The sequence below is a fragment of the Medicago sativa genome, chromosome 3 (genome assembly GCF_051527215.1).
Source record: "Medicago sativa cultivar Bolivia chromosome 3, Bolivia_mono, whole genome shotgun sequence".
NCBI classification, from domain to species: Eukaryota; Viridiplantae; Streptophyta; class Magnoliopsida; order Fabales; family Fabaceae; genus Medicago; species Medicago sativa.
The window spans coordinates 34,413,399-34,435,974 of NC_140751.1; the positions used below are offsets into that span (position 1 = coordinate 34,413,399).

The 22,576-nt window shown below is 34.9% G+C and overlaps 2 protein-coding genes across 18 annotated transcripts; one reads left to right on the plus strand and one right to left on the minus strand.

The window, feature by feature from the left end:
- Positions 1-9,240: 9,240 nt before the first annotated feature.
- Positions 9,241-12,442, plus strand: LOC146937295 (uncharacterized). Of its 10 annotated transcripts, XR_015030896.1 has the most exons (9): positions 9,247-9,482; positions 9,880-9,942; positions 10,061-10,193; positions 10,610-10,625; positions 10,766-10,843; positions 11,246-11,281; positions 11,414-11,491; positions 11,870-12,003; positions 12,136-12,442. XR_015030896.1 is itself a non-coding variant. In XM_085751684.1 (5 exons), exons 1-5 carry the CDS (start codon positions 9,283-9,285, stop codon positions 10,509-10,511), a joined length of 291 nt encoding a protein of 96 aa, XP_085607810.1. In that variant the 5' UTR covers positions 9,241-9,282; the 3' UTR covers positions 10,512-10,829. The 10 variants fall into 10 exon arrangements, 4 of the variants coding, with proteins under 4 accessions (XP_085607810.1, XP_085607809.1, XP_085607807.1 ...); XR_015030895.1 differs by having other exon boundaries at positions 11,860-12,442; XR_015030894.1 differs by having other exon boundaries at positions 11,870-12,442.
- Positions 12,443-18,030: 5,588 nt separating this feature from the next.
- On the minus strand, positions 18,031-21,891 carry LOC146937296 (alpha/beta hydrolase domain-containing protein VTE7-like). Of its 8 annotated transcripts, none has more exons than XM_085751688.1 (9): positions 21,439-21,891; positions 19,888-19,982; positions 19,706-19,803; positions 19,557-19,606; positions 19,135-19,230; positions 18,924-19,013; positions 18,746-18,838; positions 18,457-18,552; positions 18,031-18,251 (listed from the first exon to the last, which is right to left on the minus strand). In XM_085751688.1, exons 2-9 carry the CDS (start codon positions 19,956-19,958, stop codon positions 18,192-18,194), a joined length of 654 nt encoding a protein of 217 aa, XP_085607814.1. In that variant the 5' UTR covers positions 19,959-19,982; positions 21,439-21,891; the 3' UTR covers positions 18,031-18,191. The 8 variants fall into 8 exon arrangements, with proteins under 8 accessions (XP_085607814.1, XP_085607812.1, XP_085607817.1 ...); XM_085751686.1 differs by having other exon boundaries at positions 21,434-21,891; XM_085751691.1 differs by having other exon boundaries at positions 18,031-18,244; positions 21,354-21,891.
- Positions 21,892-22,576: the final 685 nt, after the last annotated feature.

The following is a 22,576-nucleotide window of genomic DNA, read 5'->3' on the forward strand; positions in this document are numbered from 1 at the left end:
GAACTTGTTGAGTCTCTTAAAGAACTTCTTACACATTTTGAAGTAAGAACCAATGAGTTGAAGGATTTAAAAGAAAAATATGCTGATTTGGTACAACAGCAAAAATCAACTCTATTGGATCTGAAAGCTTCTGAACAAGGACTTAGGGGCTTTGACTTCATGTGTAAAACATATGAAGATCAGCTCAGGTTCTTATGTCAGAAGCTACAAGAAAAGTGTAATGAAAAACATTTAAGTAATCATGAAATTGCTCTTGAAGATTTCATTATATCTGGCATTGACAGAAGCAGAGTAGCTTCTATGATTTATAGCATTTACAAGAACAATGGCAGAGGAATTGGTTTTCCAGAGGTGAAACTTGAGAAAACCAATCTAAAGTCTTGTTGTGAATGCATCAAGGAAGGTCTGAAAACATTCTTTGTACCAGAAGGGGCTGAGTTGGAAACTGTTGTTCAATCAGAACCTGAAGCTTCTAGTTCTAAGGCTAAGATTATTTCAAAGCCAAAGAACTCTAAGTCAAATGCTATGATCAAATCTGATTCCAAGACTTCAAAGGTTAGGATCCTGAAAAGATCAGAACCTATTCCTCAGAGTCTGGTGAAACCAAAATCTGGGGTTCTGAAGTCTAAGTTTTAGAAGAAGACAGTTACTGCTTCTGAAGTACCAAAACCTAAGGTGATGGTTAATCAGAAGCAACCCAACTCACAGCACAAGGTACAAGAAGTGAAGAGTAAAGCCTTAAGTACTAACCTTCCAGGACCCATAGAACAATGGGTACCTAAAACTAAAAATGTCAATGATGCAGGTATGTCTAAGAGCAGTGCCAAAGCAAAGATCATGGTACCTAGACAGCGGTTGCTCAAGACACATGACAGGAGACAAGTCCATGTTCCTCAGCCTAACAATGAAAGAGGGAGGAAATTTGAAATTTGGAGGCAACCAGTCAGGCAAGATCATAGGTACAGGAACTATTGGTAATTCCTCTACCTCAATTAATAATGTATGGTTGGTAGATGGTCTTGAACATAACCTTTTGAGCATTAGTCAATTTTGTGATAATGGTTATGATGTGCTTTTTGAAAAACCCAACTGTACAGTAATCAACAAGGAAGACAAATCCATTGTGTTCAAGGGAAAGAGAGTTGACAATGTCTATAAAATCAATTTTTCTGAACTGGCTGATCAGAAGGTGGTTTGCCTACTATCAGTGAATGATAAGAAATGGATGTGGCACAGAAGGTTGGGACATGCTAACTGGAGGTTAATCTCTAAGCTTAGTAAGTTACAACTTGTGAAAGGGCTACCAGACATTGACTATCATTCAGATGCACTCTGTGGTGCATGTCAGAGAGGGAAAATTGTGAAATCATCTTTTAAAACCAAAGACATTGTTTCAACCTCAAGACCTTTAGAATTACTCCATATTGATTTATTTGGACCAGTGAGTACTGCATCCTTATATGGAAGTAGATATGGATTAGTCATTGTTGATGATTACAGCAGATGGACTTGGGTGAAATTCATAAAGAGTAAAGATGTTGCGTGTGATGTATTCAGTAGCTTCTGCACTCAAATTCAATCTGAAAAAGAATCAAAAATTTTGAAAATCAGAAGTGATCATGGTGGAGAATTTGAAAATGAGCCATTTGAAGCTTTTTGTGAAAAACATGGAATTTTCCATGAATTCTCTTCTCCTAGAACACCACAACAAAATGGGGTTGTAGAGAGAAAGAATAGAACTTTACAAGAAATGGCCAGAACCATGATTCATGAAAACAATTTACCAAAACATTTTTGGGCAGAAGCAGTGAATACAGCATGCTATGTTCAAAACAGGATCTATATTAGACCTATTTTGGAGAAAACAGCATATGAACTCTTTAAAGGAAGAAAACCCAATATCTCTTACTTTCATCAATTTGGATGTACATGTTACATTCTGAACAACAAGCTCTACCTAAAGAAATTTGATGCCAAGGCCCAAAGAGGAATCTTTTTAGGTTACTCTGAAAGGTCAAAGGCATACAGAGTGTATAATTCAGAAACACTTTGTGTTGAAGAATCTATGCATGTTAAATTTGATGACAAGGAGCTTGAAGTTAAAACTTCAAAGCAAGGTGAAAGTTCTGCAGAGATACAGGTTCCTGAAGCTACTCCAGAACCTGATCAGATAGCTGAATCTGAAGATAGTCCAGAAGCTGAACCCACATCAGAAGCGCAAGATGAAACAGCTTCTGATGAAGCACAAGATGGCTCACATCAAAAAGATCCTCCCAGAAACACTTTCAAACACAAGTCTTCACATCCTGAGGAGCTAATCATTGGAAACAAAGATAGTCCAAGAAGAACAAGATCACATTTCAGACAAGAAGAGTCAATGATTGGACTAATCTCAATGATTGAACCTACAACAGTTGATGAAGCACTTTCAGATGATGGATGGATCCTAGCTATGCAAGAAGAGTTGAATCAATTTCAAAGAAATGATGTGTGGGATCTGGTACCCAAACCTCAGCACAAGAACATTATTGGAACAAAATGGGTATTCAGAAACAAGCTGAATGAGCAAGGTGAAGTAACAAGAAACAAAGCCAGGCTTGTTGCACAAGGGTATAGTCAACAAGAAGGCATTGATTACACTGAAACGTTTGCTCCAGTTGCAAGATTGGAAGCAATCAGGTTACTTCTTTCCTATGCAGTTAATCATGGCATAATATTATATCAAACGGATGTCAAGAGTGCATTTCTAAATGGTGTCATAGAAGAAGAAGTGTATGTCAAACAACCTCCTAGATTTGAGGATATTAAATATCCGGACCATGTTTTTAAACTGAAGAAATCACTATATGGCTTGAAACAAGCTCCCAGAGCTTGGTATGATAGACTAAGTAATTTCTTAATCAAAAATGATTTTAAAAGAGGACAGGTTGATACTACACTCTTCAGAAGGACCCTTGAGAAAGATATTCTTGTTGTGCAAATATATGTTGATGATATAATATTTGGTTCTACTAATGCATCTCTTTGCAAGGAATTTTCTGAGTTAATGCAGGATGAATTTGAAATGAGCATGATGGGAGAGCTGAAGTTCTTCCTAGGCATTCAAATCAATCAATGCAAAGATGGAGTCTATGTTCATCAATCAAAGTACACAAAGGAGCTTCTGAAGAAGTTCAAACTTGAAGATTGTAAAGTGATGAACACTCCAATGCACCCTACGTGCAACTTAAGAAAAGAAGATGAAGGAGCTAAAGTAGATCAGAAGCTGTATAGAGGTATGATTGGTTCTTTGTTATACCTCACTGCATCTAGGCCAGATATTTTATTCAGTGTATGCTTGTGTGCAAGATTCCAATCAGATCCTAGAGAATCTTATATGACTGCTGTCAAGAGAATCTTCAGGTATTTGAAGGGAACAACTAATCTTGGACTCCTTTATAGGAAATCGTTAGATTATAAGCTAATTGGATTCTGTGATGCTGATTATGCTGGTGATAGGATTGAAAGAAAGTCAACCAGTGGCAACTGTCAATTTCTGGGTGATAATCTTATATCCTGGGCTAGCAAAAGACAAACAACTATTGCTATGTCTACAGCAGAAGCAGAATACATTTCAGCTGCAAGTTGTTGTACACAACTACTTTGGATGAAACATCAGTTGGAAGATTATCAGATAACTGCTAACAGTATTCCCATTTATTGTGATAATACTGCTGCTATTTGTTTGTCTAAAAATCCAATTTTGCATTCAAGAGCTAAGCACATTGAAATCAAACACCATTTTATCAGAGATTATGTTCAAAAAGGAATTTTAGATATACAATTCATTGATACTGAAAATCAATGGGCTGATATATTTACTAAGCCTTTAACTGTTGAAAGATTTGATTTTATAAAGAAAAATTTGAACATGCACTTTGTATCTGATTAAATGCTTGCTTGCTCCTGAATAGGGTTTTAGGTTCTGAAGTTAGTTCAGAAGCGGTAGTCCATCAGAAGCTCTTTATTGAGGTTCTGAGGAAAACTCGCTTCTGATGATGACGTCAGCATCTGAAGTCCAGAAGCTGGATTTGTTGCTTCTGAATAGTTGAATTAGTGGAAACGTTGGAAGTTACCTTTTAAAAAGTAACTTCTGGCCCACTAACTTGGTAGTTACTCTGTGAACTTCTTACGTGGCCTGTATGTGTTGGTGTATAACTAAAAGGGCAATGATGATTTAATAGCTTTGAAAGTACTTTTCACGCGCCCCCAATTTTGTCATTAATGTTATGTTTGTTTGTCTCTTTTGAATTGCAATCGTTTTACTTTTAACACTTTGACAATTCACACACTACTCACTCCCAACAAACACATTTGCTCTCAAACCTCTTGCGAAGTAAGCGCATTCTCTCAACCTTAGAACCCTAAAATCTTCATCTTCTTCAAATCTTCGTCAATCATCAAATGGCATCATCAAGCTCGCAACGAGAAGTTTCAGTATCTACTTCACGGATGGTCCCTGAATTTGACTACAAAGGAAGAAGCATGAAATTGGAAGAATGGGAACTACAGGTTCAAATAGAAAATCCGGTGGATTTTGAATCACTCGCCTTCCATGAGTGTTGGATCAGAAGCTACTATGAAAAGCAGGAACTTATGCATTACTTCAAGATGTTGAATGGACCAACATACGAAGCATTGGTAAGACACTTCTGGGTGAGGGCTAAGGTTTATGACAAAGCTGCGTCTATAACTGAAGAAAGTCAAATGGTGTTGATTTATCCCGAACTGGAAGGGAAGACCAAAGAAGAAATGAGACTTGAGCCATTTACAGGTATTGAAATCAGGTCAAGTATTTGTGGTATTCCAGTGAGAATTGCGGAATGGCAGATAGAAGTTGTACTCTGTAGAGAGGCCTCTGGAAAATACTCTGGAATTGATCTCTCAAATACAGCTGAAGAACGCCTCTGGAAAGAGAAAGTAAACTTGGCCCTGTACAACTCAACGCAAGCAGGAAAGTATGCTGATCTAAGCATGGATAAGAAGCTGCTTCTGAAGATTCAGAATGAGGACTTACTTCCATGTGGTGGTAGTGAGAAACCCAATTTGGCACAAAAGGTCTTTCTTCAACACTTCATTAAGAAGGAGAAAGTGAACGTGCCAAAATATATGTTCAAATACTTGATAGAGTGTCTGAAACAGAGTCAGCTGCAGAATAGAACCTGGGTACCTTATGGAAGACTCTTGTCAGAAATAATCTATCAAGGAGGAGTCTTGGACAAGCTAAGCAGTGCTGAAGCCTTCACAGATGAGCTGCTTGATACTAAAACTGGAAAGTTCATTAATGCACAAATCCTCAAGAATATGAAGTTGATCCCTGCTGTCACCAAGCTTCATACAGATTTGAGTGAATCACTTGTTAAGTCTGATCTTATGAAGGACTTTCCACCCATCTGCAAGAAGGATCCCATTGAAGTGCAGATGTACTATATCAAGGAACATTTTGAGGCAACCAATGAGAGAATCAGATAGGAAGATATTCCAGAGGAAATGTATGGTGGTGCTCTGCCACGAGCCAGAGGCAGAAAGTCAAAAAGAAAGATGACTGCAGAGCAATATCTAGAGGTTGAACAATCTGCTAAAAAGGCAAAAGTTGCTACTGACAAGCTCAAGATTGGTAGTTCATCAGTACCTTCAATTGAAGAAGCCATTGAAGACATGGAGTCCAGGATGATCATGGATGTTGGCATTACTCTTGATCAACCTGCTATACCAAAGAAGAAAAGAAAGCAAGCAGTAAGGAGGACCAAGAACTTTCCTCATGTTTCTAAGAAGACTGAAGCTGCTACTAATGTGTCAGAAGCTATTGGAAAAGCTATGGAGATTGCTTCTGAGCTTCAAGAGAGGGTAATAACAGAAGCATCACAACTTCTTAAAATTCCTGACACTACTAAAGATGATTGCTCAGAACCCTCTACTACAGGTAATATTTTCACACACTCAGAACCTGTAGTACATGAGATATCCAGTGACTCTCCTTCACCTTCTTCAAAATCCTCATCATCATCTTCAGATTCTGATGATGATATACCCTTAGCCCAACTTTTTCAAAAACCAGTAAAAAGCCAGTCAACATCAACCAAAACCAACACAAAGCCCCCTCAGTCAACTACTTATGAACCAGTTGGTCACATAATTAATGAGAAGTTGGCTGAAATGGCTGAGCAGAGAGAAAGAGTCATTGATACTATCTTTCGCCTTAACCCTCAACCCCTTAACATTCAACCCCTCAACATGATTCCTCCAGAAAATGTTGAATTCACCTCAGAAAAGGCCTCTGAAACAACTCCAGAAGCAGCTGCTTCTGAAAACCCCCATCAACACACACCACCCCCACAATCACCAATAGCTACCATTGACCCCCAACTCAACACTCAAACATCAACTTCACCACAACAACCACCAACTAAAATTGAACACTCCCCAGAACCAACTCCTATGGATGTTGACATCTCTCAAGTCAATGTTCAAGCCTCAACCTCTACCACACACATTGCTTCTGACCAGCCTTCATCTTCAAACACACAAACACACCTTACCATTCCAGTTCCTAACCCTGTTCAAGACCTGGAAATCAGTGATTCTGATCTTGAAACCCTTGAACAACCACCCACAAACATCCTGGAATCTGGATATATTAATTCTGAGCTTCTGACAATCCTTAGTCAATTGCATAATCTGGTGGATCAAAGAAGGACAATTGATCTCACAAGTGCATATGAAGACTCCTGGGCATCTCTTCAGAACCGGGCAGCTGAGCTTATTGAAGATATCAAGGCTAAATGCATCAGAGTCAAGCAGGCTTCAGTCAGAAGGCTAATGGAGCATTTGAATCAGAGTCTCAGAGTAAGAAGTTCTACACTGCTCCTGGCAAACCAGCCTTTCTTCTTAGAAACGGATTACTTAACCAGAGAAGCAAGGTTGTGTAAGCTTCTGAAGAAACAGATGGCACAGCAGCAGCAAGAAGCTAGAGAAAGGGAACAAGCTCTTCTCCAGAGGCAACAACAGCTTGAAGAACTGTTGCAAAAGAAAATTGAAGAAATGGAGGAGATGAAGAAACAACAACAAACCAACCCTTAGTTGCACACCTTTGTGTTATTTTTGTTTGTTGCTTGTTTTCAAATTCTTAGTCCTTGCTTCTGAAACCATCTTGTTTTATTTTTATGCTTCTGAATGCTTACTGCTTCTGACTGCTTAGCTGCTTCTGATAATTGGATATTCATGTTCATATATTTTGGTCTGTTTTATTTAATTAATTTCTTGTATACTCTCTTTTGTTTGAGTTTTTCTCAAATCTTTTTGTCTTTTATGCTTATTTGTTTATCTCATTTTTTTTGATAATGACAAAAGGGGGAGTATATGTGACAAGTATTTAAAGGCTCTGAGCCCCATTAATGGCATTTGAAATTTTTGAAAAACTTCTATCATTTTTTTTACCTTATTGGTATAAGCTATGAACGAACGAAGAAGTATCAAAATTCAAGTAAAATTAATTGAACCATTCTTCTTATCTATAAGTTAATTCTTTCAATGATTCAATTTTTTTTAAAAGCTCTGATAATTTTATTGTGCGAAAAATGAATTTAATTAACCTGGATAGAACTTAGGGGGAGCTTACAAACCTCACCTTAAAGACTATCAGACTCAGGGGGAGTTTGAGCTTACAAACCTCAGACTCTGAGCTTACAAACCTCAGAACCCCAAAGTCAACTTGTTAATTAGATTAACAACAATTGATCAATTTTAAATACTTTTGTTTGTCATCATCAAAAAGGGGGAGATTGTTGGAACAAAATGTGTTTAACAATGAACCTTAAAGAGTTTTGATGATAACAAGGTATTAAAAATTGTAAATTGGACTAGCTAATATTTGTTCAAGTGTACAGGACCATAATTATAAAGTTACATCATCATTGGTTCTGAATGAGCAAATAAAGAGCAAAAGAAAATGAAGCTTAGATGATTCTGAAGGCAAAGCGCTCCTGAAGTCAAGCTGCTCCTGAAAGAAATAGCGCTCCTGAAGTAAAGCTGCTCCTGAAGAATAGTGCTCCTGAAGACAAGAAGTCCAGAAGTCATATCATCAGAAGCTGCATCATCAGAAGCTGCAGAAGTCATATCATCAGAAGCTGCCTCATCAGAAGCTATTTCACCAGAAGCTGAATCTCAACTGGATTTGCAAAAGATTCAAGAATTGAAGAATTATCAATGCAAAAGCTGTCTATTGGATTCGAAAACACTAACAAAGGATTAGTGGAGTTTTGCAACGGTCATTTCAAAGGTGTTTGAAGGCTTGTGCTTTCAATTTGGACGAAAGCGTTGACATTGTACTTTGTACGAATTGTACAACCACGTTCTCCACTACTCTGTTCTGTGTCCACGCTACAAGACAAGAAAACAGCTCCAGAATACGGTCTCGCCTGCATATATGTTCCTTTGGATAAGGAATGGATTTCAAATTGGTTCTTCGTAGGACAACAACCAAATCAGGCAAAAGATCGTTGGTGAAAGATCAAGCTTCAACAACGACTCTTTGGTGTGCTGGCAATTTCACAACGTCTCTTTCACACCTCTATATAAAGGAGTGAAGACCTAGAGATTTGGTAATGCATGAACGCTGAACGAAAGACTCATAACATTTTTACAAGTGCCAAACCTCTGTTGAAATTGTTCTGCATTCACTTAGAATTTCTGTGTCTTATAGTCATATCTTAGAAATTCTTAAGTCCATTGAGTCTGTATCTGATTTGTATTGTGAGCACCTCTGATTGTATATCAAGTGTTCAACCTTAAACAATTTTCTGTGTAATTTTGTTTAGTTAGGAAGTCTCTTGCAGTTTTGCTTGAGCAGGAAGTCTCTTGATTGTGTTCTTGAGCAAAGGAAGTCTCTAGCTTGTGTGCTTGAGCAAAGGAAGTCTCTTGCTTGTGTGCTTGAGCATTTGTAATCAGATATTACTCATAGTGAAATCTCCTTGGAAGTGCAAGGGGGACTGGACTACTTCCGGATTGTGGAAGGAACCAGTATAATTGCTTTGTGTCGTTCTTCTTCTCTCTCTCTGTTTTATTCCGCTGCATTTAGATTCTGATTATCACTCCAGAAGCTGTCTCATCTAGCTTCTGATCAGTGTATTCAGTTGTTTAGGAGAAACGAAGAATTTTTCAAAACACAATTCAACCCCCCTTCTTGTGTTTTTCTCACCTTCAACTTTCTTGCCTCAGGGGGACGAGATTGTATGATCCATCTCTATGATGTTGAAAGGTGTAGTTATCAGTCTTATAAGCTAACTTTATTGGCTGCAAGCTCAGGGTCTGATTTCAAAAAATAGAAGTACAAATGTATTTAAATTTCTACATGGATGCATTTTATATTTCTGACTTCAGTTACTTTCATTTTGTCAGGGAGAACAAGCTTTGTTGGTGCTGATAATCTGTGTTTCAAGGATTTTGTATGTTCTCTTTCTTCACTCTCCTGCTACACTCACCTGCTACACTCACATACCTTTGGATCACTTGCAAGGATATGGTAGAAGCATATTTATGTACCTCATGGCTTAAATATTACATATAATATTAATATGTATGATTATAATGTAAAATAAAAAATTCTAACTTATAGAGCTCAATCTTTCATTAGTTAGCGTTGATAATCGTAGGCTAAGTTACCTTTTGTGACAAAAATAGTAGGCTAAGTTACCTTTTGTGACAAAAATAGGTTGTGAAACATGAGGGTACTACTGACATTATTCTTGCTCATCCGTTCGTTTCTGTAACATGATCTAGATTATCCATGAATTTAAAAGGAAATGTTTTGCTTCTTTTAGTGATTTAATGTCTATTGTATAGGCTTTGGAGGAGCCATCTGAAACTCAGATGTTAGCGATGCAAGAAGGTCTTCTGACTCCTGGTGTAAGTATCTCTCCTTCCTGCATTTCATTTAAATGAACTCTGATATGTTTTTGAGTGTAAAAGGTTGTCACAAATGGCCTTCAACTGAAGAGTTAACAGCTGAATATGCGTTTTGCAGGTGAGTAGTCAGAGGTTTTCTGTTGGGATGACACCCAAAACACTTCGGGTTCCCAAGCCTGGAGAGATGCTTCTTTCTGTCCATGGATCACCCCTAGGTGTTTACAAGGACAATAACATGGAAGCCATAAATGGTATGATTAATTAAAATGCTAAGGATGAAAGTTGAACTGTTTCATTCTTTACCATGTTAAAGGAACAAGAAATAGTTCTTGTCACCATAATGCTGTGATTTTGATATACTCTCTAATCCTTCTATTTCAGTCTTTGAATCTATACCTATGTAAGATAATTGATTTTGGTTTTCTATAGAAAGATTTTGTGATGTTAAAAGATGTTACTCATAGAGTAGTATAGAGTTGCCTTCCGTTGCAATATCATGTGATGTGGAGAGTTGACTGAATATATTTTTTGCAGATTGTGGATTCTGTGATTGTTCTGTTTCGGGTTGAATAATGTAAAAGTAAAATGCCTTAAAACAAGTTCTCAAAATTATATTAAGGTCCCTAACTCAGTTTTCATTTCCTTAAATTGCATGGACTCTCAACAGGTGGAATGATTTAGGTGTAAGTGATATAAAATATTTCTAAAATGTAAGGGAAATTTTTAACAAATACTTATAAGACCTATAATGTTGTAAGGTTAGTGTTGAAGACATGATAGCGGAACATTGGATGATTGGTTAAATTTTATTTGGTCCTTACAGGAAGATGATTATGAAGCTACAGTGGCTACTAAGCTCTCAAAAGATAACTATGGTTGGTGACGAGCTCGATTAACACAGGTTTTGAATTCTTGGTCGTCCTGTTCTTCACTGGAAAATAATCTCTGCAAACTTTAGTATAGAGGCTGAATATAAGCTAACCTTGGAACTTTAAATTTTGAGGAACTCCAATTTTTGCCTCATCACATTTTCACTCCCCCAATTTATTTTTGCCTCAAATGTTTCACTCCCCCTTCATCTGCCGTATTCTTTTCTTCTAGGAACTCCAATTTTTTATTCTCTAGCATGTAAATTAATTTTGGAACAAGATATCTCCAATGGCTATTGTGCTTTCCAATATTTTAAAATCTTCTTTATATTTTTCTTTTCTTCTCACCCTTTCTATTTCTATTTGTCCCTTCACTCACTTTTGTTCTTACTCTGACCAACTCTTTTTTTTGTTTTCTTACTTATCCGCTGCAGATTTGCATGCATGAAAGTTTGACTCACTAAGAAAATTGTAAGCAGGGACCGACTATGGAGATATATAGATCTACAAAGCCTAGACTAGAATCATTTATGTTTCTAATTTTTTATTAGTTATTGCTATTTTTGGTGTTGAATATTGACTTTGGTTTTCTTTATTGTATATATTCTGATTTTTCAATTTTTTGGGACGCATCTTAACTGAAATCTGGTGTATCTTCCTATGTAGATATTTGGAATAAGGTATGGGTTCTATGCAAATATACTTCAGATACTATTGTTTTGTTTCTTTTGCAATACTATTTTGTAATACTTGGAGTAGTATGTGATTTTTTTTTCTTTTCAATATAAATAAATAAATGCTGATAAGAACTCATCTTGAACACCATTGCTATAACCATTGTTTACATATATTTCTTTTTCAATTTTTATTCTAATACTAAAGTTGATTTTTGGTAGAGTTTGTATCCATAATGTTGTTGTTATTGGTTTTTCTAAGATGAGACAACATTAGAGCTCTGCTTTGAATTGGTAGTTAGCTTTTCTTTTTATTGATTTTACATGCACTCTTTTTATAGACACAATCTGTTTTTGACTGATTTATTTTTAAGCTTCATAAAGGTCTGCAGACAAAAAGGTCTACCTTTGGAAAATAAAGCAATGTGGTTGAGAGAAGTAGATTGGCTTCTTTGTGTTTGTGATCACATCGTTGAGTTAATGCTTTCACATCATTTCCTTATGGAAGTAATCTTGAGGTATGGTTCTCATCTATGACTTTAGATTCTTTTTAATAACTATGCCTGAGGTCTACCGTGTTTGACAATCATTGAAATTTGAACTGTAATGTTTCTTTTATGGTGCGATCTGTTGGTAATTTGGTATGCAAGCCAAGGGCATAGAAGTGGTTACAAGGTTATAGCATATTCTTGCCTCTATGTTCGTCCCTGGAACTACTTGAGTTGGTCACTAGGAGGTTTATGGTCTTTTTTATTTTTTGACTTAAGGATGCTGAAGCATTCAATTTGTTAAGAGGTTGAGCAATGGATACAGTTATTTTTTAATTTCAGTGAGTTTTTTTTAGTGGTCCTAGGTCTATAAGAATGTGGATATCAGTGAAGGTTATTTTAATTTTTTATTAGCATTCTTATTGTATTAACATATACACTTTTCTCTAATGTGAACATGTTTATTTAATTATTTTGTATAGGATAGTTTGGAAGATGTTAATACTCCATCAATTCACGTCAAGTGGGAAATAGGCTGAGTAGAGATTCTAGATTAACGATGTTTGATTTTGATAGACACATATGTACAATGTTTAATTTTTCTTTTAAAAATAAAAAAAAATTGGTGTACAATGTTGAATTTTGATTCTATATGATATTTTTACATGAACCATCTCTCATAAAATTTTATAAATATAACATTAATATATGTTTAGCTAATAAGTTTTGTCCTAAAACTTTCATCCTTTTACGGAAAAGTTCAGATAAATTTCTCGAATTTCAACTAAAAATTAATTTTTTAGATTATGTGGTTTTGATTTCCACATATAGAAAGGATAACAGTTTTTCGTAATTTGCACATTTCTCATGAACAAAATATATGCTCTTTTCATGAATTAAGGCTTTGTAATGCTTTGATAAATATTTTATAAAGATGCGCATTTCTAATGTTTGTGCAATATGCTTTGCTTGAATTTCACAATTATAAACGACAAAAATCTCTTAAAAAAATGCGGCTATCTCCCTTAATTTACTCATTTTTCCTTTAGAACAATTTTTCTACAAAATACATTACTGAACCCCATGCCTTAGACCATGCATCACAAATATTTGGATTATGCGACCTTCATTCTCAAATTTACGAAGAATGGTAATATTCCGTAATTTGAACATCTTTCCTTTAAAACAAATGTTTTAAAAGTACGTATAATTCACCTGAAAGGACTCGGTACTAAATTGCAGTTAATATCTGCCTTTGCTATAGATCATGTGAAAGGATTTATATACGTTGAAACTGAAAGGCAAAATGATACAAATCCGGTAGAGAGGTATTCAACTATCTGTTTGATGCAGAAGTTTGTTCACCTGAAAGGACTGGATACTAAATTACAGTTAATATCTACCTTTGCTGTAGATCATGTGAAAGGATTTATATACGTGGTACTAAATTGCAGTTAATATCTGCCTTTGCTAGGGGTGGCAAAAATACCCATACCCACGGGTATCCACAGGTATAATATACGGGTATTTGACTACCCATTATTATATGGACACAGACACAGATTTGATTGTATCCATAATCACGGGTACCCATACCCGATAATAAATTAAGTAAATTGCTAAAATATCTTTATATATCATATCTTATTACTTAAAGTTGTTACCTTATTGAAGAAAATTTTACCGCCCACCTAAAAATCCTCAATAATAACCTATTTTTATTTTAAATTTTTTATATCATCTTATTAAGTTCACCGTTTTCACTTCATTCACATCATAAAACATATAGATTATATAAGAATCATGAATTTTCTATGGATTATGTATGATTTATGAAATTTTGAATTTTTATGTATGGATGTTTAAAAGTTGAAGTTTTTTGGTAATTAAAAAAAGTTATTATTTGTACCAAAAAATAAATAAATTCAAAACTCCGTGGGTACTCATGGATACCTCAATACCCACGGGTACCAGTATAGTGGGCACCCACGAGGATACGGGGCGGGCACGGGTATCATATTTATCCAACCGGCTCGGGGACGGTATCATATTATCCGTACACATGGGTATCCATTGACATCCCTAGCCTTTCCTGTAGATCATGTGAAAAGATTTACATACGTTGAAGCTAAAACACAATGATATAAATCAGGTAGAGAGGCTTTCAGCTATCTGTCTGATGCAGAAGTTTGTTCACCTGAAAGATCTGGATACTAAATTGCAGTTAATATCTGCCTTTGCTGTAGATCATGTGAAAGGATTTATATACGTTGAAGCTAAATATGTTTTCATTTGTTACTCGTGATCAAGCCATTTTGAAGATTTAATTTTGTAATCCGCAATGCAAGAGTATTCTAAATATTGTATTTGTCAAAAAAAAATACTCTAAATATTGTATTATGATTTATAATTATCTGTCATTTCGCAATCTATCCTTTCAATATAATATTTTGTCAAATACGTTACTGAACCCCCGTGCGAAGCACGGGTTTGTAACTAGTTCTGATAATAAAAACACTCTGTTTGGATAAACGATAATGAAACACTTATAGCATAAGCATGTAACATATAAGTTTACATTACAATCACCCATAATTGGTTATGGACATGTATATATATATAATATCAACTATTAAGTGTTTATCAATCAACAATATTATTTAATTTAACTCTTTAATATTAGTTGCACACTTTAGACAATTCGAATCCTTTTAGAGGACTCAGATCTTTATTAGAGTGTAGGTTCCTTCCTCTTCGTGTTCTTAGAATTTTCATATCTCAAATACAATGATTATTTCAAATGTGTTTACATTTTTTACATATTGGTTTCAACCTTATTCACATATGATTCTAGGGAAACATGAATTAAAAGAAAATTAAAAATGTAAGAAATGAAGTGGGAGTTGCGATAGAAAAAAATAAAGAAATACTCAAAATCTAGCAAATCAACAAAACCTAAGAGTAAATCATTAGCTGACAAGAATAATGGTAATTATAATGATTTGCATTGTGATAAGTTTTATGAAGATGTGAATCTATGTTGGTGGTCGGATTCACTCGCCAATCTTCTAGGTGTTTTGAACTTTTACCCACAATTTCTTTTTGTTGCATTATCATTTCGTGCCCGTACGTGGATCAGTTAGATTGTTTCCATGTAGGTGATTGATACAGGTTCTGTTACTATTCGTTTAGGGTTGCTTGTCTTTTACTTTTAGGTTGTTCAAATTTTCTGCTGAACACAATCTATTTTATCTATTAGGGTTTGTTTATTCACTGGGTCAAGTTCTTTGCCCCGTCATTGCATTCCTTTTTAAGTCTTTTGTGCTGGTAATGGGGAAATTCATGATTCAAAAGATTGTGCGAATAATCAAGTACCAACGGATACGAGGTAAGCACAAATTAATGATCAGGAATTACATAATGATGAGTGTTATTTGAACAACCAATTTGGTGACAACCTTATTTTACAAAGAAAAAAGTGGTATTGGCACAGAAACTATAGCAATAGAGAGATAAAGTAAAAAGTAATGTGAGTATGAGAGAGAAAGTTGTTGCAAAAGTTGTCACTAAATGGATGTTCAAATATCATTTCTCTTACATAATAGTCCCTTATAAACACCATTCTCGGAAGATGATTTTTGTGGTAAAAAAAAAATAAATTAAACTCCTAGTTATGAACACACTGATTGATATAGTAAAATATCATAGGTTAAAAAAAAGATAAATAAAAGCTACCGTCCAACTCATGGACAAGTTAATTCTAGACACATACACAAATTTAACAAACTTCAGGAGAAACCATGCATACCATTTATCACAAAATCTAACGAGGTTACAAAATGGTAACATCACTTAATACCAGTCTCTAACTCGATTACATATAAATTACTTACATCTATTTCAAAATATCAATTTTACTTGACCAAACAAAATGTCAATTTTATAACATTCACCTTGGATTTGGATTACATTTTAATGTTTGAAAAAATTCCGTTAGAAAATTATATTAAGGGTACTTATATATTTGTTTATAAAAATTATTATTTTTAGGGTTAACAAAAGTAATTTCTATGGCAAACTTATGGTGTGTTAGATATGCTAAAAAATATGTATTGGACATACCAACATAACACAAGACATAACAACAAGAACAAATTTTTATGGTATTGAACATTTTTTTTTTGTGGACAAAATATTATTTTGTATTTTAGACAACTTGTACTTGAGACAAAAAGTTGTGTTGTGATTTAGTGAGGGATAAAATTTCAGTTTTTGTCATCCCTTGCCCCCAACGAAGTTGTTTTGTTATGTCCTTCATTCTTTTATAATATCAAACACACCTTTAGATATTTAATATGTACCGGTACATATCTAATATTTAATTTAATAGTTTTTTTTTTGCTAAGCAGGGAGAGAGGACAAGCATCAAGAGGAAACACCGACATCCCAACAAGGTTGGCATCCCGGGAAGCCTCTAATAGTTAAATGAGTTCTTTTTGAATTTTTTTTATTTTATATCATTTACAATCATATAATAACTAAATATCATTTACCATAATATTCGAGTAATAAAATTTATTTTTATTTGAGAGGAATTTGTTTGAATTTTTATTACTCATACTAGAATATTAATTATTTTTTATGATAAAATATAAAAAATTTAGTATGATTCTATAAACAATGAAATAATTTTTTTTTTTTATGAAATAATATTTTTTTAAAGTATAAAAATTGACAAATAACTTTTTATTTCATGAAATTTTTTGTTACTATATTAATTTAAAACACAAAAATACAGATACATCTTAATATGTGAGTGTATCATATATTGAAGCTCCCGTTACTCTTTTAAGTCTTGCTGTTTAAGTTAATTGACACAAAAGTTAAGGTTATTCACTACAAGAAGAAAAATTACAAATCAAATATATATTATATATAACTTTTTCAAAGGATATAATTCTCTCTTCGTTAACATTTACTAATTATGGTTCATAAAAAAAATTTCATAAAAAAAGCATCTCTTAATTTTGTGTAAAATTCAACTAATTTTACATTTTATTTTATTTATTGTATTATTGATTTTAAAAAGACAACAAAATCCTTAAAACCCAACTCACCTGAGACTTTATTTAAGTGAGGAAAATTATATTAGAAAAAAAAAGAAATACAAAAAGCTGAGGGGGCATAAACCTGACCTACCAAGCACATAATCTGTCCTAAAAGGGGTACTATCCACCTTAAACTTATTCCCACAAGAAAATAGGACATCAAATATTTATTTTTATTTTGAGGGGAAGACAACCAAGTTCCTCTTAGTGCGAAAAGTAATTCTTATATTTCAATGAAAATAAACAAAATTCTTTTTATATAATTTTTGCCCCAATGTTTCCAATACCATTGGGTGCATGTTTTTCATTTTCATTTGAATATTTTTCATATCTAAATCGATCAGCTGTCTCCTCTAGGAATCTCTTTTACTATCTCCATGCTTGGCTTAATCTCTAGATGCAAATTTTTATAATCTTCTTCCCTTAAAAGGGCCTCAAAGACTTCCGTAGAATCAATTTTGTACACTATTGATCCAAGCATATGAGACATATTCTCGATCTTCAAGAGTTGATTTTTAGACAATATGCAAGTGTTGTGTTTGGTTTTTTTCGAGAACATCCACTACAAAAAATCGCGAGCATTGCGGCGGCTAAATTTTGCATGTTCTGGCGGTTTTAGCCGCCGCTATATACTAAACTGGCAGTTTCAAAACTGCCGTAATTTTTCCTGCCACTAGGTGTAAAGTGGCAGTTTATTGTTGACCGCCACAACAACTGCCGCAATAAGCAACGTTTAAAATGGCGGCTAATTTTGTGCATATAATGGCAGTTCCAACCGCCAGAATTGTCATTTCTTTTGTTAAAAAAATATGAAAATTGTGGCAGTTTCAACCGCCACAATTGCCACCTTTTTTATTAAAAAAATAATAATAATTTGAACAACAATTACTACATAAAATGCATACATTTATGGAGCAAAAATAATTAAAAAAAAAATGCTGATAAAAAGTATAACAAACATAAATATGTTGCATATAAATGAAAAGAAACTCTACAATTACATAATCTGACAGGTCTTTTACAAACAGTGAACTAACTGTTAATTTATGAAACTCAGTAACTGAATTTACATCGAATATGTGCAGTATGGATGAATTTCCAAGTACCGCTTCATACTTGCTTCCCCTCTACCAATAAGTTGTATTCCTCAAAAGAATAGTTCCCTGCTAGCTAAAGAGACAATTGCAAATCTATAAGCATGAAAACCAGTCAAAGCAAGTTAATACATCTTGTTGCAAAATTGGCAAGCAGTCAACAAGCAAGTGACTACTGTCATCATACCCCATGGGCAAAAAATCATATTTCAATGTATTCATTTGTCTCGAAGGGGACCAACACCAAAATCCATAAAATTAACATAAAATATTGAATATACCTTTCTTATGAGGGGTGCAATTTTGTAACCGCCACTAGTCATAAAATCAACAGTAGCATCATCCCACCATGGCAATAAGCAATGCAAGCGGCCCACCTATAAAGAGGATATATGAAAAATGTTGAAACATATATTGGGTTGTTAAAACTCTCGGCTATCCTATTACCAACCAAGCACAAAGTTCTTGATCATGTGATGCCAAGTTATCAAAGGGAACATGTGCCTAATGTCCCAATATGAAGATAAAAATGTGATGCCTAGTAGTCATTTTAAGGATAGGAAAACTCACATTAGTCCCGTCAAGGATGGTGCGTAAGGACATGTTAGTGAAGGTCAAATAGTTGGCATATAAGCGTAATGGAAGACTCTTCAATAAATATACCTGATGCCAAACAGTGTAAGCATTGAATTATAATGACGATGATCAATATTAGCTTAATGTTTTAGTAAGATGCGGAGATATTTACCCCAGCATAGGCTACCGATCTAGGTAAGGTTGCTAAGTTTCCAGTTCCCTCTGCATATACACTAGCGTCAATCAAAATAAGTTTTTCCACCTGAAAAGATGAACTGCAAATAAATCACTAAAGTCATTTCATGAACTTTATTTTAATGAAATCTTTCCAAAAACTGTGCCGTGGTGGATATTAAGACGTGAAATTATTGGATGGCACATACAGCTTCTGGATAATTGACAACAAAGTCAATGGCAACAACAGAACCGAGGCTTGGTCCAACCAATATCATTGGCCTTCTGATGTAGGACTTCCAAAACTGTTATAGAAAAATACAACTCACCCTCAACACAGTGAAACAATGCAAAGAAAAGAAGAAATGTTGAAAGAAATTGACCATCGGTGAAGACAGCCAAGTCTTCAGATGATAGTTTATGAACAAGTCAAAGCCAATAATTTAACTGATTCGATACTATGTAGCACCGACACATGTGGTTACATTCAATCAATTCCATTCAATTATCTTGAATTAAGTGTCATTGTCACTGTTGTGTCGGGTGATCGTGTCTGTGTCAGTACTTTATAGGTTTGATCAACACTCGGGGATACAAGAGATACATTTACGTTAAAAGAGTACATAAGAACCTGATAGAAGTGATTGCATTTTGATACCACGTCACAAGGAGGAAGATTTTCTGATGGATCAAAGAAAATTTTGAGTTGAAAGCTAAAAAAAGCCTTACAGAGAAAGGGGTAAAGGAACAAGTTGCATTAAGCAAAGTAATAAAACAAACCTAAATCAGAGAAACCCCAACCAAGTATGTCGATAGCCCAAGTCTCAAAACCAGACTCTTCCAGCAATGGATATCCGTATCTCCATTCTAAACATGAACTGAATAATGAACAATATAAAATTCAGGATCAACTTGAGCATAAAATGTAAAAACTAATTTTGTCTCTTGCAAATTTTGAGCACCTATCGAAACCGTGTAGAAGAACAATTGGAGGTTCCTTGTTCTGCACCAGTGGCTTGACACAACTGCTCATGATGGGATTTTCAACAAAGCTAACCTAATCATATCATACGAAACAAATCACACATTAATTAACAGCAAAAATTAGTTGTGAGGAAAGCTTATTCTTACCATAAACACAAATCAAACATTCTTTTCAAGTGATTGCTATTCGAAATAAAATTGACAGATAAGCCGTTTTTCGAGCAACAGAAATTGAAATGAAGACCATTAATCCAAAGAAATAGTAATTTTGTTAATTGTGTATAATATTCCACCAACCAACAACAAAATTTTATAGTTCCAACAAGATGTACTTAACCTGCATAGGAGGAAAAAAGAGTACAAATGGAGAGGGCCTTGACGCAAGGAACACCTCTCCACCAAGAACCAACTCACTAAAAAACCCCCCTAAAAACAAAGCCTGAAGCAGAACTAAATAACACCCACAGAGAACCACCAGCACAACCACGCCAGGACAGTATACAGGCTCGCAAAACAGCCAAGTGCCACCGCAAACAGACCCACTAAACAAGCTACTGTCAACACAGAATCTGCCCCCTTCCCACACAAGGAACACAGACACTGCTACGTAAGAACACAACAGCAAAACTGCTGCCTGGACAACGCCTAACAGCCCACCGAACAGCCAGAACCTATGACAGCACAAACTCCACTGAACCGGCAGAACCAAAGCCCCTACCACCAACTGCCACCCCCAAACAACACACAAAACACCACCAAAAATAAAACCGAATCAACCCCCAAGACAAAAGCGAGGATTCGAACACCATTCGTAGAATAAACACGTTGCAATTTTCAATCGAGACAAGCTCCATTGCCATGACAACACTTTGATTTGTTCCACCAACTCATCCACCCCAAAAACAAATATCATGTTAATGCATATCATCATGAACTTTTCACCAGATAGATATAATAAGCCCCTCATGGTTACAATATTAAGAGACCAATATAAATTGGAACTGGCATGAACAAATTTCCAATGTTAAAGAAAGTATGAATTCTCTAAATGTATACATGCATAACATAACAATATATAAATCCATTCTAAAAAATTTACAAATTTTATTCCTGGAATCTTAACAAACCAGTTAAAAGCCAAATATATCACACATTTAGGCATGACTGTAAATGGTTCTCTCTGATTCGCTGTCTTCGTTTTTCACTGAACAAAAATAGATAAAAAATAAATTAAGAATTGATAGTACTGCATGTTAAGCATAGAACATTGAATCCTTGATACACACACAAAAAATTAGACTATAACAACACTGAATCCTTGACACACGCAAAATTAATACCCAACCAAAGCAAAATTGGGGACGAGAAGGGAAAAAAAATTAGGGTTTTTATGGGATTTGAGCAATAACGCAAAAAAGAAATTGAAGCTAGTGAAAGACTAAACCTGCGTTTTTCAGCAACGATGGGGGAAGCAATTAACCTTACAGTTTCTACAATCATTGGAGACAGAGGGAAAGAACTTGCCTCACGAAGATGGGAGACGACCACGAAAAGATTCCGGCGTACGGTGGGAGACAGAACTGATGACGAGAGAGAAGTGTTGAGGTTCAAGTAGGGTTTGTGTGTTTAGTTTTCGAGAGAGAGATAGACAGAGAGAGGAGTTTTTTTTTATCGATATAGAGAATAAGAGGGAAGAAAAGAGAGGGATAATTTCACTGAAATGAAAAGAAGGAGAGGGAAAGTAAAAATTTGTTTTTTCAGAGAGGGAAAGACCGAAAATAAAATTGGAGAATAGCGGCGGCTGATACTGCCACAATACACCATAATAATTGTCAAACATAATATGGTTTATAATGGCGGGTAAAACCGCCGTAATATACGGTATATAGCGGCGTCTTAAAAAACTGCCACAATGTACAGTTTAAAGCGGCGGTTATTGACAACTGCCATAATAAAACCGCCAGAATTCCCCCGTTTTTTTGTAGTGATCGTTCAATATCTTTTCCTTTTGAGCATCATCAATGTTGTTTTTCTTGTTTATCTCAAAAGAATCAAGCTCAGGAACCCCAATAGCCCTTATAATTCCCTTTGAGTTGTCTGCCCAGGTACAAAATATTCTCGAATCTCGTTAATCATCCCTGCCTCAACCATTTCATCAACTCTTTTGCCTACATATTGAAACAGAGTTGGCAAAGACACATCTGGTCAAATGAAAAAACAATCATATTTTGAAAGAAATGCAATGGATGGGTCCTTAATTAATTTTTTTAGGTAAGAATTGAACTCTACTACAATCATAGGTAGGTGTCCATTGCCAATTATGAGATCTAGGGATTCAAGTACGTGATTGCAAAAATCATTCATAGTAAAATCATATTTAGGATCATCTGAAGAAAAAGCAACACATTAAAAGTAGGCTAAAATGCACTTTTGGCCGCCCAAGTTTCACAAACTTGAGATTTTGGCCCCCCAAGTTTGAAAATAGCACTTTTGCCCCCTTAAGTTTTACCCCTTTGCAAAACCATGGTACCCCTTGATTTTGACTCAGTCAAAGCTGATGTGGATAGTTTTTTTATATAAAATATTGACAATTGTGTGTACACATGGAAATTAATTAAAATTAAAAATAGCAAAATAGTAAAATGAAATTAAAACTAATAATAAACA